This window comes from Seriola lalandi, unplaced genomic scaffold (assembly GCF_002814215.2).
Source record: "Seriola lalandi dorsalis isolate HSWRI2012SDOR001 ecotype SW California unplaced genomic scaffold, Sedor1 jcf7180002053710, whole genome shotgun sequence".
In the NCBI taxonomy this organism is placed as follows: domain Eukaryota; kingdom Metazoa; phylum Chordata; class Actinopteri; order Carangiformes; family Carangidae; genus Seriola; species Seriola lalandi.
This window is the reverse complement of record NW_019524263.1, coordinates 92,996-116,728: the sequence shown is the minus strand read 5'-3', so window position 1 is coordinate 116,728 and position 23,733 is coordinate 92,996. Positions and strand designations below refer to the sequence as shown.

The window sequence follows — 23,733 nt, the reverse complement described above, 5'->3', positions numbered from 1 at the left end:
TGTTGAGGAACTACATTTAAATATTCAGCAGCAACATATCTTTTTCCAGAAAACAGTGTCTCTGTCAGTTAGTTTGCATAATCCACAGATCCACAGACAATGTTTGTTTGCAACAGCAATTGCAATTTTGTGTGAATCAAATACATCCCTGAAAGCAAATGCATTAAATCAGCAGGTAGAAACTGGACCTGCGACCAGCGAGAAGAGCCTGTCCTGAAACCACACGTAGGTTCATAAGGTAATAGGAAATCTATCAGCTGTGTTTTCATTCTAGCTGGAAGTGTGGGAGTTGCGTGTGACTGAGGCCAGAACGGAGAGAGCTGTACAAGTCTAAAGGACAGTTTTGACACGCTTCTACAACCTTTTCCACATCTCTGAAGGGCAGGAATCTCATTGTGGAGATAGTTTTCAGCTGAAGAGAGCAAGATATTTCTCTAGGAAGTGAGATATGTGAATCAAATATCACAATATTTACAAGCAATGAGCTGGAAATTGGAGATAGAAGGTTTACCACATGACTGTCATTATATGGAAATCGTAATGCACTCTTTACTTCCTCTTTGGTGTCAAGACCATGACCACAAATCACTCTAATGTGGACAAATTCGTTTAAGTCAGAAAACAAAGACAAATCAATATATCCACAGCGAATACAGACAATTAAAAACACACTGCGGTTCCATATAAATCATCATACACAACTGCATCCCACAGAGTCCTTGACCCACATATAGAAAATATTCGGCCCTCAGGGGCCAAAAGATGAACAATGAAGTGGGTCAATAGGGCCACTCCCACACACACCGTGTGTTCTTGTAAGCCAGATGGCCAATTTGGGCTGAGCCGAGAGAAAACTGATCACAACACATTTTGTCCTGTGTCTGATTGAATACAATCACCCTGCAACGTGCAGAATAAACAGCCCGCGGCCTCCCGCAGCGCGCAGTCAGTGTGTCAGGTGCAGCACGTTCACTGAGCAAGCACATACACAGAGGTCCAGAGAGTCGCAGAAGGAAACACTTGCATTGTCAATGTGACAGTACAGCTGTGATTTTGTGATGAAGTGTGGCAATTTACTTTTGTGTGTGTGTGTGTGTGTGTGTGTGTGTGTGTGTGTGTGTGTGTGTGTGTGTGTGTGTGTGTGTGCTCACCTTTCTTAAGACTCATAACTTCACTTCACCCAGAATCCACTTTGAAATAATAAGACCTAAAAAGAAATTGTCTTAATTAAAATATGACTTTGAATTAGCACAATTAGCATTTAATAGGTGCCACATACACATGGGTGACAACTGAAAGGACAACAAACAGCGTGAAATGATGTGTTGACCCACCATGAGCCTCCAGAGCATGAGTCAGGGTTGCCTGGCATTTATTCTCCAAGTCCTTGAACTCTAGAGGAAGAACAGAGATAATTAAACTCATTTGGTATTTTGATGATGGGGGTTTCTCTCATAGGTTGTGCAGTATCTTTACGAAACTCTGTGAAATTTAAACTCGGTTTAATAGTCTTTTCCTAAATACAGCAAATTTAATGTGCAATATAAACTCATTCTGAGGTCATTAAGACTCTACATGGTGATATTGAGTCTGTCACAGAAGCCTATATCAAATATTAAAAAAAAAAAAAAAAACTAATGATGGATTGGTTGCTTCCCATTGAAGCTGAGAAGCTACAAAGTTGGTCATAGAAACAAATTGGAACACAAAAGCCCCCCGCTGTGACAGGTTTAAAATATCACATCACTGCTTGTGTTGCCTTGTTGAAAAGCTTTTCTTTACAACATCCTGTTTATTGCCTTTGTTTCCATTTTTTTCAGCACAAAAAAAACAAAACAAAAAAAGAATAAAAAAGGCGTCTAAAGCCTCCATTTGCCGCAGCTGTCATTGTTCCTTTCTCTACAGCCATTGTTGTTGAATTCTGGTCACTGCTATTTCCAGTTTCCCCTGGTTACCATTTCCCTTTTAAATCATCATGTGCTCCCACGCTAAGCTGAGGTGTAAACAACCAAATAAAACAAAACAAAGCAGCAATGAGAATACACACATTTGAAACAAAGGCTCTAAATAAATGCAAATGATGCTTCATGTTCTCTCTACCTGTGCATATGAGGTGAAAACAGGATTTGACAGGACAGAAAGAAAAGAACATAAAATAGGATAAATATGAAACAATCCCAGCTACAGTCAAAAGAAAAGCAAAAAGCTGCTATTTCTGATCACTACACCAGTGAAAAGGTAATAGTAGCTGCTAAACTAACTGCTACATACAGCCTACGCAGATAGATAAAATAAAATAGCTGCTAACTTTGGGTGCATCAAAGTTATTTGCATTAGGCATGACACAGCCACCATAAAGCTCCCACCTGCACAGACCTCGTTCTCGCTCAGCAGAGAAGGAACAACTGGTTATATAGTGTCTCCACTCAACAATTAGCCTGGGCAGAACCAAACTTTCAAACCATTCAGGGGGTTTAAGTCTATCTCATTTACAAAGATTAATTGACAAAAATGTACTTTTATCACTAAACAGCAGCAGTGCAAACTCGTAATTTTGTTAACAAACTGTATAATTGCTCCAAATCAGACAAATACTCATTTAAACGGTATATTAAACTTATGAGGACCTCCACAGTCATGGTATAACCCATGACATCATTGATGACATCAGCAAGAGCTTAAAAGAGGGAAGTGTTTGGGTGCAACCCCCTTGTGAACTGGAAATGGAGTCCATGGTAAGTGTGGAGGATGAAGGTGCTCAGATTTTTGACCATAAAATTTCAAAGATATGGCTTTAGCTCCTAACTCGAGTATTACAAGGCTAGCTTTAGCTCCTAACTCTTGGAGAAGGCTAGTGTGAAGCTAAGCAGTGCAGTGTTACTAACTTTAGCATTAGTTGCTGAAGCTCTCATTTTTGGACAGTACAAGTGTAGCATTAGCTCCTATTTTAAGTTGCTAAAGTGCTAAAGGAAAGAAGGTCCTGTTAGCTGTGCTTCCTGTACGTTTTGCTGTAGTTTTTTCTACTTCAATAAGGGTGGACATGTGTAGCGCTCAATGTGCTTGATAACTATGAAATTCACTGATTGTTATTTTTTCCTTTCAAACTTTCTGTTCCTAAATGACCGTCTTAGAAAACCCTCCAGTGATTAATGGAGCTCAGTAGCCAACTATTTGATTTGGAGCGTCATGACTGAAGTTACTGATTGCTACATTGGTCTGGTGTTTTATCTAGTCCTTCTAATTAGCACCAGGGATGTTTATCATGTTCTGTGTAATCATGAATAATGTTTTAATGTTAATGACGATATTAAAAATAATACATTTACATTTAGTTTACATAGACTGAGTTTGAATACAACTTTAATTTGATTGTCTTTCCCATTTTGCATTTGGTCATATTCTAAAATGTTTCCACACTATGGTTTTTTTGGGGATTCTACATTTTTTCTTAATTGTGCCACTTCCTCAAACTAGGCTTTAAAACTTAAATGTCAGTTATATTGCAACACTAAGAGACTGATGTGTAATTTATAGGTGGAGACCAACGTGGGTTTACAAAATGCAGAGACCAATCAACCGTTTCCTGCACAGAGACAACATCATCACAAGGTAAATGAATTGATTAATTTAACAATTCTTCCATGCAGTGTTACTACAGCTTATTCATGTGAGAGATGGCTGCTGGAACAAAGCTCTCTTTGCACCGTTTTGTTCTGCACTTTGGGACCATGAAACTTCATCCAGAAGGAAGAAGCTGAAATGTTCAGAGGGTGCAGGTTGTCATTTAAAATTGAGCCAGCTTTCCGATGCAACTGTCTGAACAGGGATGTTAGGTTAAGTGTAATGTTTATATTTTCTTTTTTCTTTTTTTTTTTTAAAGTCAATTGCCGACATTTTTCAACTCATGTAATTCTGGCTTTCTACAATAGCATTGCCAAATTTAGCACATTGCAGCTAGAGCATTGCTCACTCCCTATAAATAAAACACCAAACAAAAACCCTAAGTCTAATAAAACTGTACAAACCTAAAGGCTGGCAGCTGCAAGATGCCTCAGACTATAAAAACAGTACTGGACAAAGCAACCGCAGGGCCACTGCTGTCTCACAGCTGTCTGTGATGCTCAGGGAGGGAAACAAAAGTCAACCCTGTCTCATACAAATAAGGAACAGTAATTGCTGGCTGGATTACATTTAGAGGTAACTTTCTTTTAATAGCAGCAGATTTGCAAGGCCGTGTGTGTGTATGTAGACATTATCTGTTCGCAATTAACTTTTCCTACATAACGTATTTGCTGTTGCAGTTCAGTTGTATAAAAACATAAAGACTGTACCAATAGTACAACAGAAGAACAATAAACCCGCACAAAACAATGGGGTTTGTAGTCAATGTCCAGGACAACAATTTCTTTCAGCTAAACCAATAATAAGAGGTTAGAGGAGGGTGTGTTTGCTTGCAGCAGAATGACTAATACAGAATAAGAATGGACTGTGTGTAATCAAGTCTGCTAAATACTCTCTGATGATCAGTGAGGATAAAAACCTACACACACTTTTGACCTGCACTTCGAAGGGAAGCGGAATAGTTAACAGCTCTGGGAATACTGCACAGTTGACTTTTTTATGTGATTGGATGATTGAATGGTTTAAGGTTAATGGTGTTAGCAACTGCACTTGGGGTTGCCACTCAAGTTGCAGGGGGCCAATTTCAAGGGGGCCAGTCTTGACCCTCTGTTATATACCATTTAATGCATAAACAAGAAACAGTATCTCACATCAGTGTGTGAGAAGGTAAAAGGTCTGTGACCGGGTCTGCTGAAGACATTGCTTACATTTTGTAAATACACATTAGAAGTGCAGGTTTTCAGCTTGTGAGGAAGAAAAAAAAAACCCCAGAAAAGAGCAGTTAATCTCTTATTTCTTGTCCGCGAAGCTGTAAACAGCTGAAAGGGCTGTCGACATAATGTGGCTGAGGAGGGAGGGAGTCGAAAGCTGCCTTATCAGAGCTGCCTGAAGGCTCCAGCTCTTCAGTTCAGATGCTGTTTTTTTTATTTTTTTGATTTAAATTTACCAGGATTACTGAACATGTGTAACTACTCAAGAGACACCGCCATTAAAGCGACAGTGTTTATTGTTAGGGAGAAATGTCAATGTTCATTTGAACTATAACTGTCTGTATTGTGTGTTTAATGGAGGAGTTGGCTGTAGGAGCAGCACTCCCTTTCTGGGTTTATGTTTTTAATCCACTTTAGAGAATTACCTGCAATATTAACAGAAATAAGTGTTAAACCTGCATTAAGTGATGTTTTATTGAGAATAAAAAAAATATCAAAATGAATTCTGTAGTATCAAACCCATCCAACTCTGTAGCTTAAAACCCTTCCCACTGGTCTGTAGCACTATCTTCAGGTTACACTTTATGACCCCATTTCCACCTCACTATTAACATGTGATCTGTATCTAGATATGTTATCTGGATAATGACATCTTTTATCAGGCCTTTTGCATTTAAAATTGCTGTTAATAAGCTTTCTTGCTATCTGAATTCTGCAAGCACTGCGATGGTATCTCAATATGCAAATTGGTTAGTCAGAGCTAGTGGTCACAGCGAGACAGTCAAAGGCATCTGTAAAGGCTGCTTCTCCGTAGCTTCGCTAATCAGGCTGCAGCTATTTATACTACAAGAAGGTGATCAGAGTCAGTGAAGAAGCTTGTGCTAATTTATCATGTGATACTCATCTTGTCATAACGGCCTCTAAAGAGTCTCCTAAAGATGCGCAGCTATACTGTATGGGTTGTACTTGTTTTTCCTTTGCATCAGGGTCAGACTACACCTTCAGATCTGTACACAAACAGAAATGTAAAAACGACAATTTGTGGTTTAGAGGGAATTACGCGATGTGACTACTTGTTTGACGATCAACCGTTTATCAATCTGCACAGTAATTCTGTGCAGCTTCTCGAGCTCTCACGTGGTTTACCTGATATTGGTTGGTGAGCACAGGTTTTGGTTTGTCTCTGTAAAGGCACAGTGGTACCAAACCATATAAGCATAAGACATCAGGATACGCAGTCACTGCACCTGGCAGAATTAGCTCCACTATGTAAATGTTCTACTAAAAGTAGAAGACCCAGCATCAGAAAGGTGTGGGGGGACTTTCCGGACAGAGTATAGTTGCCCCTAAAGCTAGACGAACCACATCCTGACTCCTGCTCAGACATGAGGGAGGTATCGACGTTCTCATCTCAACGCTGTTGAACTATTCCTTTAATGTGGAATGTGATTATTTTTTCTGATGGAGTATCGGACAGAATGTCTTACAGGGAAGATTTGCACATGCAGTAGCATTGCGCACACAAAAGTGGCTGCAGTCTCTCCATTATGTGGGTAGAAAATAGATGGCTCAGTCCTAGATGTCTTGTTAATGTAATCAGAGAAGAATGAATGTGAAGTGTGCTGTCTGCTGGTGATTAAGAGCTGCCCTGACAGAATTTTGATTCACTGCATTTGGGAGCAATTGGCCACCTGGGTCCCTTCGGAGTGCTTTAACCAAACTCTGTATTGTGTCTATATGGAGTCGTGGACTCCGCCCCGTCCCTCCCTCCCTCCCCTTGTGCCCTCAATGAGACACTGATGTGTCTGAGGTGTGCCAGAGTGATTCATTAGTTCATTAAGGCGTCTTGTGGCCATGGCAACAATCTTTCCAAGGGGTCAATGGTAACATGACGGCCCCCTTCAGGGCAAACTCTGTCATGAGATCTGAACAATGGCAGGAGGTACAATCAGTTACCCCTCCCCCAAAAACATCCAGAGGTCCCATAACCCATTTATGCCCTCTGCCTTACAAAAACACACACAAACGTGCACATACACACGCCGCCACACAAGCACACACAGAGCTACAACTGTAATCCAATCAGAAAACTCTGGGTAGTATAACCAATGATTCTTCGTAGTGTTCCAGTAAATCCTCCAGCTCAGGAAACTTCACCACTGCTAATGCAAGGTAAAAGCATATATGCTCCCTGGGATCACTTCTATAATGTTTAACGCTCAGATAGTTGAAGGGAAAAACAAATACGTAATTCTTAAACATAAAAAAAATCAAATTATTTTTGTTGAATAATGAATACCTCTATGAGCGCATCATGCATTTCATATTCATTCATCCAAATGTAAGTCATTACTTTAAACAACTCTAATTAAAGCGTCTGCCAATGTTGTCATTTTGACCTTAGGCCTTTTTTTTTTTTTTGCTGATTTGTGTTGATGCACCAACTCTATTCCTCACTACTACCATGAACTGCATATTGTCCTATATTTCACCCTTTGCATGCCGAGGTTGACTGATGTTTCCACATGTTCCTTAACGTTGAAAACTGGATGAAAAGTTCTGGTTCCTGGATACACACATCTATGTGATGCAGCACAAAAGAAAAAGTGACAAAGCAAAGAAATGCATGTGCCACTGCAACATTTATTGAAGCGCAACAACTCATGGCATGCAGTTACTGTTAAATAAGTTTAATTGGACTTTTCCTCTTATCCCATTGCCAGTTTACGCTACTGCTACTCCGACAAGTAGGAGAAGATGTAGCCTAGTCGCAGCAGAAGCCAGCAGCCTTGCGCATATGAGGTTAATTTAGAACAGTGATGAGACCACCACATCATAGGATCTTTTTCTCTGAGCTATAATCACTACAGCAGTAAACATGAATGGTGTGGTAATACGCTAATTAAAGGCCCAGCCAGGCAGATTTTAACACTTCTCTTTTCTATCGTCTCTAGCCAAACTTTTAAAGTCTTTGTGTGTGATGCACTGTGTTGATACATGGTGAGCTTTGCTTGCATACTTTTTTTTTTTTAATGCAGTGCTATTTTCAGTCTGAATACCAGCTTGGGCAGTAAAAATAGTTAACACACGCAAGAATCCTCAATGATGTCGTTTCTGGCAGAGCAATCCTCCTCTTCCCATTTGAAGCCTTATTAGTGTGATTGCTGTAATTTTCTTATAGTTATAGACAAATCTTTTTTTTTCTTTGCTCAGCACAAACCACATTTCAAAATCGGGTTCTCAAATTGGGGAGAAATGCCCTTCAAGCGCACTGGCATTTTTTCAGTGAGCGGAGTCCTTTTTTTTACATTCCCACCCCTTCTTCTGACAGAGTCTGTTCAAACCACCGGTCCTTGACTTCGTCTGGCACCCCTGTGGTGAAACACTCTGCCCCCAATCTGTGTGAGTAGAGCAGCCAGTGTGTGGGCTCACTCCAGGCTGCAGGGAAATGGATGACGACGACGACGATGACGATGATGATGATGATGATGATGATGATGATAAACTTGAGTACAATCTCTCGACTACTTCAAAGACTTTTTTTATGCCATTGGACGATTGCCCGTATGTCGTCCAACACAAGGGCTAAAATTTTATTTCATTTCTATTTTGAACTCTTCAAAGCCACTACAGTTATACTTGTGTAGTATTCATGTACACGGCACGCTGCATATACTGTATTTAACCCTTTGTTACTTAACATGACATCCTGGTCTGAAGAATGTACTGAGAGAGGCTGGTGTAACTGATTGACACATTAGCAGTGGTCATCATTATTTTAGGTGATGGTAATTATGTTAGAGGAGCCCTTGGTCTTGCATATAAAGGTTGGGCAGAGAAGGTATCATAAATACACACTGTCAGGCTGTATGATGGGAAATGTAGGACCCAGTGCTCTTGGAGCTGAATTCACAATATTATTACAATTTCTGCAGCATCAATTTTTTACCATCTCCCAACTTTATGGAGGTGTGATACTAAACCCTTGGAGTAATCTCCTTAAGTTTATGTGAAGTCCAACTTCTTTACTCCTTTGTCTCCCAGTTACAGCTGAATGATGAAATGCTTGTAGATGATTAAGTACAGAGGCTTGTTATCTCATGACAGTGTTCAATATAGTTATAAGTTATAACCCTAAAGTTTTTGGTCCCGGTTGTTTGCCTAACACTTGAAGTTACTGGTGTTAACAACAATTGTTTAATTCTACTACTGAATAATTTTATAGTGCAGCCAAACAAACTCGCCTTGTTTTAATAAAGTCAGTAATTGGTTTATCAGTTAAAGATAAGTTTGAAGAGTGGGGGGGTCTTCATAGCCCAAAGCTCGTCATGTAACAGCTTACTGTGACTTTCTCACACCTCTTCATTCGTTCATAATTCCTGTTTTGCATTCATTGGGATGGTGTCTGTTGTTGTTTCCAGTTTCTTTAGAAATAGTCCATTGATTATTCATGTGAATAAAAACATTGCTATTGACTTTTGAAGACACACTTCAATAATAGGTTAAAGTTTACATGAAAAATATAAATGACAACAAATACAAAACATACATTACAACCTGCTAAATCCAAAATACAACACATCATCTCCAACCCATCAATCGATAAAAGGTTGAATCTCAAATTTCAGTATATTAGATTTTATCTTCAACCTCATTTCTCACACAAATAATTTAAAATGAGTTAATAGTTGAAAAGCCAAGTTGACATGCTGATGGATCATTAAAAACTTGGGGGATTGTGGGATTCTTGTGGACCTTAGTAAGTTGACAGGAAAGTGAGTATCATCTCCTCTGACACCTGACCTCCTTCAGGTTTGATTGAATTTGTGTAAACAACATACTTGCATTTTAATCACGTCTGACCATTAAATCTTCAGTGTGACACCATTATTTCTCCTCCCGTGCCCTCTTTCTCTGCACAGCAACACTGGAGATGGCCAGAATAAAGAGAAAGAAGGAGCAAAACAAAAGTGAGGGGGAGGGATATAACAAAGCGGTGCTGCTGATTTAAAATACAGTAGAAGAAAGATTTGGCAGAGGGGAATCATCTTTTTCTTTTCTTTTTTTTCTGCCTCTCTTCTCCATTACAGGCGAAAAGAAATATTTCAGATGGGGTTTGGGATTACTGCCCACTTCAAAGACTTTTTCACACGAGCTTCTGACTTTCTTTCCCCTCTTATAAAACAGCCTTCATTTCCAAAGGCCAGTGATATTTGTGTGGCCCAAACCTTCATGTCTGTGAGCCAAGATTTAAAGAGACAAGTATAGATTTTTACTGCAGTATAACAGCACCCACAGTCAGCATGACTCCAAAACTTTTGGACATGAGTGCACCAAAACCATAACTTTTTTTTTTCCTTGTTGAATTTGAATAGCATAGAGAGACAAACCTGACACGATGATGTTGCTTCATTCTGCTACATGTTATGTTTTCAGGTTGCATTAATATTGAAATATTGATGCTACACCTTTCCCACATTTAAGTCTGTACCCTAAATAATGCCAATAACAATGAGGATAATGGTACAACTACTTACTACTACTTTAAAAAAGAAGGGAAATCTGATACGAGAGGGGGTTTTAAGAAGAGATTGACTTGATGCCTGAGGTCTTCTGGCAACACATTTTAAAATTCAGGAGCTCTGACTGAAAAAGTCCAGTCAAAGCTGAGTTATGAGAGCGCCTCCACAGAGGGGTGGTGTGGGGCTTGAGGGGATCGCATGAACATCCGGCATGTTATTCTCTCCTGGTGAAACTCCTCTCTGATGGCAGGTGAAAAGACGTGGCCGACCATACCATCTGTCACGGGCGCAGCACATGCCTGTCCACACCCTGCCCGGCACAACAGCAGAGTTAGCAGTGAAATTACTTCAGTGCAGAGGGAATTGTGCTTCAGACCAAAGAGAAAAAAGGGAAAGGGGGGGAAAAAAGATTTGAGTAATGAGGCAGGAGTTAGTAACAGCAGATCCTCAGTCACAGGCTTGCAGACGTACGTCTACGACACAGAGGGACTGCTGCTTCCTACCAACAGTCATCACTACAGGTTAATGACAACAGCTGTGTTATGTGTATTTCTGTATTCAAAATGAGGCTTTTTAACTTTAATACTACACAAAACCTATGTCATAATTTTTGAAAAGGTTTGGCTGTTCTTCTCGTGTTGAACAGCACTTTCAAGTGTTTCGTACCAGCTGTTGCGGTCCATATTAAAATTCTCAAGTATGTTGAAGATGATAGAATAAATGGTGGCACTTTATTTTACAGGTCTGTAAAGTCCAATTTATTTCTCCTGGAGAAGCGTCTTGGAAAGAGACGTTTGATTTGATACGAATCACGGGTCAAATAGAGACTGATCGGTTCCTTATTTCTAAGCTGCCACAACCTCGAGACTTGAATGAGTGATAAATATTCAATTGGAGTCATGGAAATTCATCTGGATGTCAGTAATGAAATTACCACAACAACTAAATGAACTAACTATGATAACAATCTCAGAGCCTTCTCTTTATTTTTCCTCTTATCAGTATCAAACCACATCTTTCCAGGAAAATTTCAAGAAATTATTTGGAAAAGTTGACCTGTAAAATAAACCCGTACCAATGAAATCAATTAGATAGAAAGTATCTTGAGATTTTCAATAAAAATGTTGAATGGTGCAAGGCTTTAAACATCAAAAGGGGCCTGAGCTTAGATTTCTTTAGGAATGTGGTATCTAGGGCATGCTTCAGGGTGAGGAGGAAAGAGCCAGAGCACAGTGAGCTACAGGCATTAACAAAAGAGAAAATGTGTGGGCCAACAGTTGCAAAACCCCTTTTTCATGAGGAGCCTGGTTAGACTCATGTCTCATGAGTAAGGGCTAGATAGGTTTCATATGAGAGATGGTTTCCTCCAGAGTGGAGAGAACTTGGCTCAGATCCAAAACAAATATTCCCTGATATGAGGTGCAAGATTCGCTTTTTACACATGTGTGCAGCTGCTGCCGTCCTCTTTTCAGCATGAAGCTCATATTAGGTTCATTTTGATGTGACAAATGCTGGTTGAGTTATGATTCATATACTGTAGGTCCTAGGTCAGTCTGTCACACTGGAATGTTCGCTAATGCTCAGGAGCAGTGGTTCAAAACCCGGACTGCAGACTTCCTGCAGCGTCCTAAAGAAAGTGGTCACATGGTCACGAAACGATTAAAGGGATTATACAGAAAATTTTAAAGGTCTGTTACTCAAAATTGGGTGACAAAGTAATCTTAACCCAAAGGTCTCTCTTAGTAGCTATTTCTGAGCCCTCAGCTGTATTTCAGTCACATTAGCAAATTGGAATTAACAAAGTTCAGTGCTTTTTTAAAAAGTTTTATTTAACTTTTTTTTTGCCTTTATTGTTGCGAAATACCAGATACTTTCTCCTTTTTCAAAAAACAAAACACATGAGGACCGTGTGAGCCTGTGATGAGGAATCAGAACTAGAGATTGTTTCATTTTCAGAGGAACCACTGGGTTAAAATACATTTCAGATATTTGATCTCTACATTACTCCAAAAACAACCACACCCGAACAAAAACAGAACAAACATTTTATTGTGTATTTCTCACTTTAATTTAATTTACCAAATGAAAGACAAACGTTTTGAAACTCATCAATCACAGCTGTCTTCAATATAATTAAATTTCAAGGCATCTTTGCTTTACCTATACTTACTTATGATAATCTGCAAAGGGATCAAACTTGCCTCATGTAGCAGCAGGTCACAAATCCAGTTGTTTGGGCTTCTGATAATACATTCACACACTGAAGAAGTAACAGTTGTGATTATCCATGGAGTAGAATTGTTTTTATTTTTGGATGTACAGTCTGGTGACGATTAATAATCGGAAGCGACGCTGTACACGCCTTCTTTTTTCTTTTTCTTTTTTACTTCCTGCTATATCACTGCTAGACGAGTCCATCAGACTGTCACAACACTGGGTGTGTTTTGAAGCACTCTCTGTTAAACCTATCGTGGGCTAATAAGTGTTTTGTGACCACAGGATTTGCGTCTCCATGTCTAATGTCCGTGTTGTGTCCACAGCTGTAGGTGCATGCATGACGGGCGCTGGACAGCTGGCTGAACAACTCCAGGAAAGCTTTTCTGCTGCAGCTGTTGACCAAGGTGACTCTACACTTGGAGATGAAAACACCCACAACCTTGCTCACTGTACTGGAAGGCGGCCAGTGTGTCTAACCTTTGCTCAGTCCTCACTCTGAACACTGTCTGCAGTGTTGAAAGATATGCTAATATTGATATTGTCTTGATTGCTTTTTAGTAAGAAGAATATTAATTAGATTATATTTTTCCTGGAGAGGATGTGTGGGTGTGCCAAGAACATCAGAAAGTATTAGAAAAACTAACAGTTGCTAAGGTGTTTAATGCTGATAGATCATCAAAAGTGGTTGCTATGGTCTTTACTGGTGGCTTGCTGATTTATAACAGTAGGATACCAGTATGTGTATACAGTATGATTTCTGATAGCCAAGGGAGTTTGTGGTTTATATGTTGGTAGGAGAATTTAGCTGTAACATTTACACACCAACTTTAAGTAAAGTTTATTCATGTTACAGGTTTATGGAGCAGATGTCTCAAAATCAATCAAACTATAAAATATAAGAGTGATAAATACATAAAAAAGTAGATGTAAAATGAAACAAACTCAAGTCTATACCAGTGTGGCTTCAGCTGCGTTTCACATCACATGTCGAGAGCTCCAAAGTTTAGAAGTCACAACTTCAAAGGCACAGTCTCCTTTTGGTTTAAAGCCTGGAGCGAGGTGCAACCAAAAAGAATCAAGAGATAAGAGACCGGCTTGTGATATAGGTTCATGTGCTGCAGCTGTAGAAGTTGTTGCATCAGTACCAGTAAATCCATGTCAGGAGCGGTGCGGCGACTTGGTGTGCAGCCTAACAAGCAAGCAAGCAAACAAACACGAGGCTGCGGTCTCGTTAATCACAGTCAAGTGTCAACACTTTAAACCACAAAAGTGAGAACTGTGTGAGATCGGTGTCTCTGTCACAGTAGCTTGTTATTCCCATGTATTTGCACTGTGATGACCTCCATTACCTTTAACTTGTAAGATTTTCATGTTTTAGGATTTTACTGATCGTATGTTTGTATGCAAATTTTAATGTGTTAGTATGGTTGTACAATATACTCGTGTGATACAGAGTGACATGGAAGTACAAAGTAGAATAAAACAGGGAGATACCTCAAAATTGTACTTAAAAACTTTCTTGCTGAAAGTTAAATGAGAGGATCAATAGCCTACCGCTCTTGTGTCGGTATTATTGTTTGCATTAGAAGTGCTGGTACAGGTGGACTTCATTACCGTTGGACAGAGCTAAGCTAACCGCCTGCTGGCTGTAGATATGAGAGTCCCATTTACAAAAGAAATAAGCATATTTCCCAAAATGTCAAACGATTCCTTCAAGCACTAACTGCACAGTTTTTCCACCGGTACGAAATGAAAATACTCATGTTCCAATATCACTGATGTAGTAGAAAGAGCTGGGCCCGCTACATAAGCGGAGGGCGTCCTTCCTTCTTTTGATACATCCATTGTCACACCTGTAAACCAAGCATCTGCAGTTGTTCATAACACTACGTCTGCAGCATATGCTCTCTATGATATTATTACTGCGTTGTGGCATGAGACAAAGGTGGGGAGTCATCTTACTGTGACCTTTACTCTGAGAAAGGATTACTGTATTACTCACAACTTCAGTGGAATCATGTTTTATTTGCAGAATTAAGGCGAGTTAGTTTCCAACATGTTCTGGCCCATTCTGCCCCAGACCAGAAGTAGAATAATACAACTTTAAGAACTTAAAGGCAAGGTTCAAACAGATACTAGAAACTCTCAAATTGAATGACTGGTCTTAATACAGGGCGTAATGTTAAATAATAACTATTAAAGTTTTCTGGTGCTGCTGATGGTTTATTTGCATTGGTTATTCTTGAAAACACAATAGTTAAACTGATGCACGAGAGGCTTTATGGGGATTTTAGATACAAGAAAGTCTGTAAAATTATTTACTCAACAGTAATACTTGTTTTACAATGCTAATGAAACATTTTAGAGAGAATAAACCAGGTTTTCAGGCAATTTGGAGTCCTTCCCTATGTTGGATCCCTGGGTATTTACGTTTACAGTGTGCCCCCCCTCACTATTACCCCCCTTCAAAATTAAATTTCAGCCTCATGTGTGAAAGGGGCTTATTACCTTCAACCACTATGAAAATGCAAATAAAGTGTCCCTGTTCCGCTGAATTCGGGCCATGTGATTTTAAGGTTAAAAGGTGTGGAGGCACGATAAGGTGCTTATTTAGTCATGACCTTAAAGGACTTCATACCAAGAAGCAATGTATGCTGCGTGAGTTTAGGGGAGGTTAAACGCTGATAAGCTGCTGCAGCAGCACCACACACAGAAAGCCCCACAATAGGAGAACCCCGCCAGACTGAGACTCTAATTGAGCTCCCTCCTCCTCCTCCTCCTCCTCCTCCTCCTCCTCCCCCCTCCTCTCTCCTCCTCCTCCTCCTCAGTCTCCTCCGGGCTGCTGGCTAACTTCTCGTCGACACACCACTTCAGCTTCAGTTTGTTTTGGACTGGATACGACAAGCAGCAAAAAGACATGGCTTTCCAACGCGGAGCATTTCTACCGCTGTTCCTTCACGTCTGCCTCCTCGGCTGCAGCGGTGAGTTTACACCAAACTACATTCACCGTTTTCTCGTCTTTTTTTTTCTTTTTCTTTTAGCAGTAAAGTTTAGTGAAGGAGCCGCTGACACGAGTTTGAATGAGAATACAGCGTGTGGCTTTTCTTAGATGCTCCAACCAGATGTTACTGATATTTTCAAATGTTTTTTTTTTTTTTACTTAGTTAGAGCAGTTTTCTCGAATAAAAGTGTGTTTTGGTGCCTATTAGTTGCTCTGCGCTTCGGTGAGCAATTTCAAAGCTAATTTACATACGTTGGAATAAACGCATGTTGAATTTTTGTGTTTTTAACACCATTTTTCCAACATCTCAGCCCCTATTTTTGGATGTTTTCAGTCGAAAGTCTCGCCGTTGCACTTTATTTAAAGGTGTTGTTAATTACTGCGTAATTGAAGCTGTTAACGGGCTAATTAACCGACCAGCACGCAGTTTAAATCAGAGCGTAGACACGCATTTGGGACGTGATGGTTTTTTTTTTTTGGTTTTTTTTTAAAAGGCTTGTGTCATAAAGTGTTTTGAGTCTGGGTAAGTCGTTATAAGCTTTAATACGACTTCTGCGAACATCTAAAAACCCACAGCAGTTTATGTGAACCGCAGGACCAAACTTAGCAGAGTCCCACTTCTCAAGAGAGGCGGCGCGTGGTCACCTCTGAGACCTCTGATGGGTTTCATCAGTTAAACCAGACAATAAAAGCGATGTGATGTGAGGAACAGTCCGACTTTATCTTTAGACTTTGGATTCATTTTTTTTTTTAAGTTAAAAGTTCAGAGCTGTAACTAAGGATTATTTTCATTCTGGATTAATCTGCGGATTACTTTCTCGATTAATCCACTAAATGTCCATCATAGTTTCCCGGAGATCAAGGTCACGTCTTCAAATGTCTTTTGTCACAACTTCAAAAGCACCTGACTTTGTTTTGTCTGATGCCTTTCTGACTTGTATTGTTGATACTCTGATGTCTACTGGAGATGTTCTTGAGCTGTTAATTGCTTTGAGATGTTTATCACCATGGGTGGGTTGTTGGATGGTGAGCCACACCTGTCATCATAGAGCCTGTCAGCCTATTGGTGTATGGGTGTGGTATCCATTTTTAAGCTTTTTGACTCGATGAAGATCCAACTTTGATTGAAATGTTTTTTTGTTTGTTTGTTTGTTTTGTTTTTTTATATATAAATTGTGTGGCATGGAACCACTGTGATGGTGTTTCCTTTTTAATTGATATCCGTTTGTCCGACCAAGAGTCCATAAGGATGCAAAACAGAGAAACACATTAAAGTGACTGTAACCAGAGAATTTTTTACATTTTTGCTTAAATTTTTCTGCTGATCGACTAATTAAACAACAATTTTTTTAAATTCTAATTTAGTTAACCAGTGACCATCTTGTGATGGGATCAGACGAGCGATGACGTCTGTCAACAGATTGACGTTTTCACCCATGAGTGCTCAGTAGTCGTTACTACATTACCACTTGAGTGTTCAGTACACACGGGTTGGACCACACACATCTGAACTTGGCCTTCACTTTGATCTCGACTACACACCTGTGAAGTTTCATGACAGTATCTTGCACAGTTGTGACAATAGCAAAACCTGTTGCTGCCACAATAAGTGTCTCCACGACCACATTTTGCCATGATGACACGCACAGGGTAGGTGAAGGTGAACTGCAGGGTAGCAGCACGCCCTCTGGGTGCTGCGCTGTGCCCCGCAGTTCCCTCTCTATAACATTACTATTGATAGATTCAATTTAGAACAGTGGAAGATAAGAATTGGCGCTCTTATGTGAGTCGTTTTTTTTTCCCCACCCCAACACCAGTAAAAGCACAACTCATGTTCACTGATGGATTACCCAACTCAAGCAAGCTTTGTGCATAAATAAAGGAAAACCTTCCTCCTTCTCCATGTAGCATCTCGCAACAGGACAACACTCACTCTGTCCCGACCTTATCCTTCTTTTTCTCTTAAATCCCTGTTTTTTACTCCATCAGCCTTGTCTTAATTGGGTTACTTCTATTTAATCCTCATCTCCCCTCTACCTCCCGTGGAGACGGAGTAAAGCTGTCTGTTTTTGGATTAGATCGTTGGCCCTTGATAAAGAGCCCGACCCTCTAAAGAGCTTCTATGCCAGGCTCCGTCAAAACTGACCTCCTCCCTAATGGGCCTTGAAGGGCACTTGCTCGAATACGATTTGTGGCTAAAAGCATTTCTGCTGTATGGAAATAGACCCATCCTGAGTATGAGAACAAACCCAAACATGTAGCTCGGTTGATGCATTGTACCACCAACCTATATTGATTGAACAGACCGGTGTTCATCAGTATAATGGTCATGTTGTGTTACAGGAATGGGCAAGTGGTCCAGCCTGTGTTGTGCAGTAAATCAGGGCAGCGGCAAGAGCTTTTTACGATGACATTTACAGAACACAAAGTAGACACGAAGGACGGGCTTACTTAGTTCATGCCAATATGAAATACTTTCAACCAAACAAGGCTTTATCCTTCAGTGTATGTCAGCGCTCTGAGGGACCCTTAAAGCTTTTTGTTGTGTAAACTGCCCTTAGCAATTAAAACAACAAAACAGTCACCCCTTACTAACTAGATGTAAACTTAAAAATAACAAGACACCAGTTGTTGTGAAAATTAGGTTCATCTATCTGACCTTAATGATTCAGTTCATGTCCACACACATGGTTCATGACATGATACAAGAATGATACAGATGCATTTGTAATGATAGAAACAATTAAATTCTGCTGCAGTTTAATATTGATACAGTATTTTTACTTCGAGCATATAGCAGCAGGTAACATAGGCAGTGATACATGGGGTAACGTTTCTGCAAGTCTCCAAGGGGGAAGAATGTTTTGCTGAACAACGTAATGTGGACATCTCCTTTTTAAATAAAACAGATGATGGCCTAATTGCATTTAAAGGTAAGGTGGTATTCTTCATTTTACATATTAAAATCATTAAATCCCACGAAAAAGACCCAGATCATCATAATGCTGATTCAGCTAATATCTGCAGCCAGAGAAGAAAGCTCATTCCTTTCTGCCATAAATCTTCATTTTCGTCTAAAAACTATTAAAAACATATCATCGAGCCGCACTCTTGTGCTTGGTGACGTGTCTTCATTACAATCAATGTGAGCTCTGTAGTTTAGTGCGAAACACCGTCAAGAGCAAAAGATACAAGTTTTAGTTTTGATTTACGGGCCAATTACCAGATGAACCTGACACCGACACTAATATACAAGTATGGTAATTAACTATCAAACCTAAACCATGGGGGGGGGGGGCTTTTACCATTTATTTGGTCACTGCTTTGTCACATTCATTAACCCTGTCCTGACCCATTGAAAATGGTGTTTGCTCCTTGCTGGAGAAGTCATAGAAGCTAAACCAAAAACAATAGTGAAAATGATATTAATTCTAATTTATCAATCATTGAATATCAATTGAATAAATTGCTAGTGTTACTTACCTTTTGGTTTACTGATTAGCCAGTAACGTTATTGTCGAAATATTGTCGATGGTGTTGCATGTTATACATTTTATTTCTGATTAACTGATTTAGTGGTTAACTTTTCCAAGTCCAGAGAAAATACAATATCGTAACCAGGATACTCCCTTTGTCAGATGAATTGAGCCAGCGACCTCAGGTAGAAACTAAATGTGAGATGACGTAGAGGTAGGTTTACATTTTAATTGTTTGGACTGACGTCATTTCAAACAACTTTAACAACACTCAACAACAAACACTGCTCTTATTTAAGGACTTGGACTATTGATTTTTTTGTTTGTGGCACATTCAGAACAAAACCCGTCTCCTGTGTCTCTTCCAGTTTTCGTATGTGAAAACATTCCAGCAGTTTCTCTTAATGGATGAGAACAAGCGTTTTTAGAGCCAAGGGACTTTGCGGCTTACAACTTGTACCACTTTGTTCAGTGAAGCCTCTAAGACACAACTCGCGTCCTTCTTGATGGAGAGCTTTCTGATTCCGTCTCAAGTCATCTTTGGTTATTGGTGTCAAAGTACTTTGCTGTGGAATAAGCTCCAGACTTGATTCAGAGTCGCAACTTATGAAATTCTGCACATATTGGAGTTTCTTGTTGATAAATCAGCTTTATCACTGATATTTAGCAGCCTGGAGGTTCTTCAAAAATGTGACATTTATCAAACAAAAAGGCCAAACCATCTCCTCTTACAGCCTCTCAAATGTGCCTCTGCTTTATTTCATCATTTATCCTCAGTTGAATATCTGTGCACACTTCCTAAGATGTAACCTCGGGCTCTTGGAAAGACTTTAAAGACATTTCATAATATTTTGACATTTGAAATTTGATTAATCAACTATGAAAATAAAATTCATATTATTTTTTTTTTTTTAGCTTTACACTACATGCTGTGAATGTGTTATGTCCTTGAACACATAGTCTTTGGGGAACCAATTCAATTTATTGTTGTGATTTATGTAGATTTATTGATATTCTAAAATTAAATTAAAACCATTAAATTATAACTCAAACTATCAATCTTATAATTAAGATATTCGAAAATGTTTTTGACCACAAGGTCAGACTGCATAAAGAGGAAACTACACTTATTTCAATATGAAAATAAACGTATAGACCCTTAACAATTTGCAATAAAAGTAAAGGGTATGGAAACTCAATACTTTGTGAGTTACAGCCAAGTTGTATAGACTATCCAGAACTGTCAAGCTATAAATGTTTGCACTCATTTACTCATTCTTTGATCACATTATGTCTTTTCTTATATTGAGGAAAAGTTGTTGCTTGGCTGTGAGTGTTTAGACATCATTTGTCATTCATTATTAGCAGATAGAAGCATGTGTTCTTGTAGCCAGTAAAGCAGTAGTGAAGAAGTGAAGTGTCCAAAAATGAGTCAGAAGGTATCCCAGTGAGTCAATCTCCTCATGTAAATAATGGCTGCTCTCCCTGACATCTTCTTCATCCGTCTCTGTGGCTGGATGCCTGCGGATGCCTGCGCTCCTCGGCTGCCGGGCATGTCTGGATGTAGCAGGAAGTGTGCAGCTGTTGGCTGCAGTTGTTCATGTGGGATTAGTGCATTTGCCTGAGTGATAGCCCGGCATGACAGCCATATAATCTAATGTATTGGCTCATTGTTTTCATTAAAGAGAGTGCGTTGTTTGATCCCTGTGGTATTATAATAGCGCCTTGCTATAGACATATGTAAAGTAATTCAGCTAACATGTATGTGAGCTCGGTGAGCACTCAAATACCATGGATCCTGTTGAATTAACTCTTTTCATTACACTCACTGAATATTCAGCTGACTTTCTCAGTTCTGATGCCTGAACAGTGAAATGTCTACTGGACACCAAACTTAAAAACAAGACACCAAGTTCAACACTTTTTTTTTTTTTTTTTTAAGTTGCTTGTTTGAATATTTAACCATCTTTCCTAAACTTAAAAGGAGCTAGGACTGTTTGCTATTGCTACGTAGCCAACAAAAGCATTAACAGCTCTTTACTAGAAGAAACGTTGCGAGTTCAGCATCAGACTTCATTCCTGTACTTGCCAAGATCTGTCTCCAGCTGTGGAACGCAGCGCTCTTGTTTTCCTTCTATTTTTATCACTTGGTTTCTTCTTCTGAAGTTAGCATGCTAACCAGCTAGCCCCAGTCTGGCCGGACTTTTTCGTCACTTTCAGATACCGAGTCGCTGTAGCGTCCAGTCTGCCCTGAAGGAGTAGCGATGCTCAGAGGACGTATTAAAACCTCTTGTACTGTAAACACAACGATGGCTGAAGTCACCACCACCCGCAGCCGGGAACCGTGTTCATATATAAACATGCTGTATATGTTTGGTATGAGCATGCTTTGTTGGCAGTGAACAGTTTGCAGATATGTTCAATGTATATGCTTCTTCATTATGATAAGAAATGTAATGTCTAAAGCAAATGAGTTGTACACGATTGTTATCTCTTATAACAATATTTTTCTTTGTATTTACCTTGTTCTAAAAGCCCAGTTTTTTTGGTGTTTGTTGTTGTTTCAGTCTGAGGTTTAAAGCCTGTGCATGCTCTGAAGATCCAAGACATGTTTTGGAAAATCAAAGCCGTTGCTGTTTAGCTGGCAGGAGCAGAGCTGACATCCACCCTTAAGCCTAAACTGAAGGGTTTTCAAGGGCCTTGTCCTGCATGTGTAGTGTATTTGCAGTCAGTGGATGCTGGGTGTTTGAGTGGGATTTTTATATCCAACAGCTGCCTCTGTAGTTTGATCTCTGGCCTTCTGGGAGGGTATTTCTCCTGTATCGACTACCTCTCTTGCTAAAGAACTGCCCAAAACATCCCTCACTTGGGTGTTATTCAAAGCACATCATTCACCACAGCAAAAAATCTATACGGTGAACAGTCCACCCATAGGACCTGTTTTTAGGAGCAAGAGATGTCTGTTTAAGCAGACTCAACCGAGAAGAGGAATGTAGGAAATTACTCATGAGAGGGAGGGACGTCCATGTGCATTCAGGGTGTGAAGAGCCCATGAGGGAGTGGTGTCAGAGACTGTGTCAGGAACGTGGACAATGTCTGCAGCATTTGTCGGCTGCAGTTGTTCACGTGTTGATGAATTTTAATTATTTTATTTTCTTGGCATTTATTTTTTAACAAGAGCTGCAGGGCTCCACCTCCGTTTTTCTCATCATGCTGGGAGAGTGCTGAGAGGTCTGAAACTTAAAAGCCTCTTTGAACCCCAAAATATTGGATTTTTCTGCACCACTTGCACTGGGTTGATTATTTGTACACAGTATTGTAAGAGCAGCATGACGAATGTAGAGGTATGTTTTCACCTGGTTGGATTGTCCAATTTTGCCACAGGCATGTCAATTTTTTTGCAGCTCATAATGACACAACCCCAGTCTGTCCTGGTGGGCTATATTGTGTCTTAACTAGTCCTGCGCGATATGAAAAAAATTTGCGATGTGCAGTGACACTGTTCAATTTCACGATGACGATGTTACTTGCGATAAACAAATAATGAAGTGTGCAGACAGTTTTGCAGAGTGAAGCTGAATGAAGAACACAGACAAAGGTCACTAATCGGTCTTTTCCATGCTCCTCCCTCTGCTTCAGGTAACATTACTGGGGGGGGGGGGGCTGCTGCTGTCTCAGACTGTAGCTATGAGTTTGCAAAGGTTTGTGGCAAATGAAGCTGCGGTCTACACACACACATATCCAGATGATGATAAAAAATAAGCTTAATGGGTCAGCACTAATATTAAAACGCGTCATCAGTGATCCGATCACAAGTGGACAGCTCTAACGTCAGTTCACACCTGACTTTAAAACGCGTCTCCACATGTGTCTTGATTGACCACTTGTGATCGGATCTCACTTCCCCGCTTTATATGCAAGTAACCCGTCCGTGCCCCGCTCGCTCTCACGCACACCATCGACTGTAAATAAAGACGGTTGTAGCCTCCGTGACGTCACCCATAGGTTTCTGAAGAGCGGCTTTGAAGCTCAGAGTTGGCTGTTCCATCATAGCCATCTTGCCAGTACCTGACTCTGCCGAACTCCCAGCTTAAACCAAAAATGTGGAAAGAGGAGGGGGGCATCCCAGCAGCAAGCCCCCAATCATGCAGAACTTAAAGCTTAAAATTTAAATGAGTTATATTAAAATCCCCGATTGACTCGCGTTTGGAGCCAGCCTTAAGCAGCCATTTGAAGAAGTGCAGTATTTGGTACCAAGAAAAGTGACAACAGACCCATCTGACAATTGGCTAAAAACAACAAGGCATGAAGTGGGATCCGATCGCATGTGGTCAATTGAGACGCATGTGGAGACGCCAGGTGTGAACTGACGAACTGAGAGCTGTCCACTTGTGATCGGATCACCCGAGACAGATGTTAACTCCAGGTCCGAGCAGGGCCTTTGAAACTGTGGCGGGACTAATCAGACGGTGTCAGAGGACGTCAGTAGAGTAGGCGGTTCTTCAGTGTGGCCCAGGAAGCATTTTTTCCCAATGTGGTCCGAGTGATTGGATCTCAAATGCGTCCTCAATGCATCTTGGGTGAGTTCCCACTAGGGTTGTGCCGATTGACTATGGTATCAGTGATCGATGATCGTTAGAACTATTGTCGATTGCTCACACCTTTGCAAATTTCAAGACAATATT

General features: G+C 40.1%; 1 protein-coding gene across 1 annotated transcript in view; it reads left to right on the top strand.

The window, feature by feature from the left end:
- Nucleotides 1-3,539: 3,539 nt before the first annotated feature.
- mcama (melanoma cell adhesion molecule a) overlaps nt 3,540-23,733 on the top strand; it is a 57,720-nt gene continuing 37,526 nt past the window's right edge. Inside the window, exons 1-3 of the mRNA XM_023401612.2 lie at nt 3,540-3,609; nt 12,895-12,975; nt 15,400-15,552. Coding sequence (XP_023257380.1) covers nt 12,909-12,975; nt 15,400-15,552 — 220 coding nt within the window. The 5' untranslated portion in view covers nt 3,540-3,609; nt 12,895-12,908. The remainder of the gene's footprint in view (nt 3,610-12,894; nt 12,976-15,399; nt 15,553-23,733) is intronic.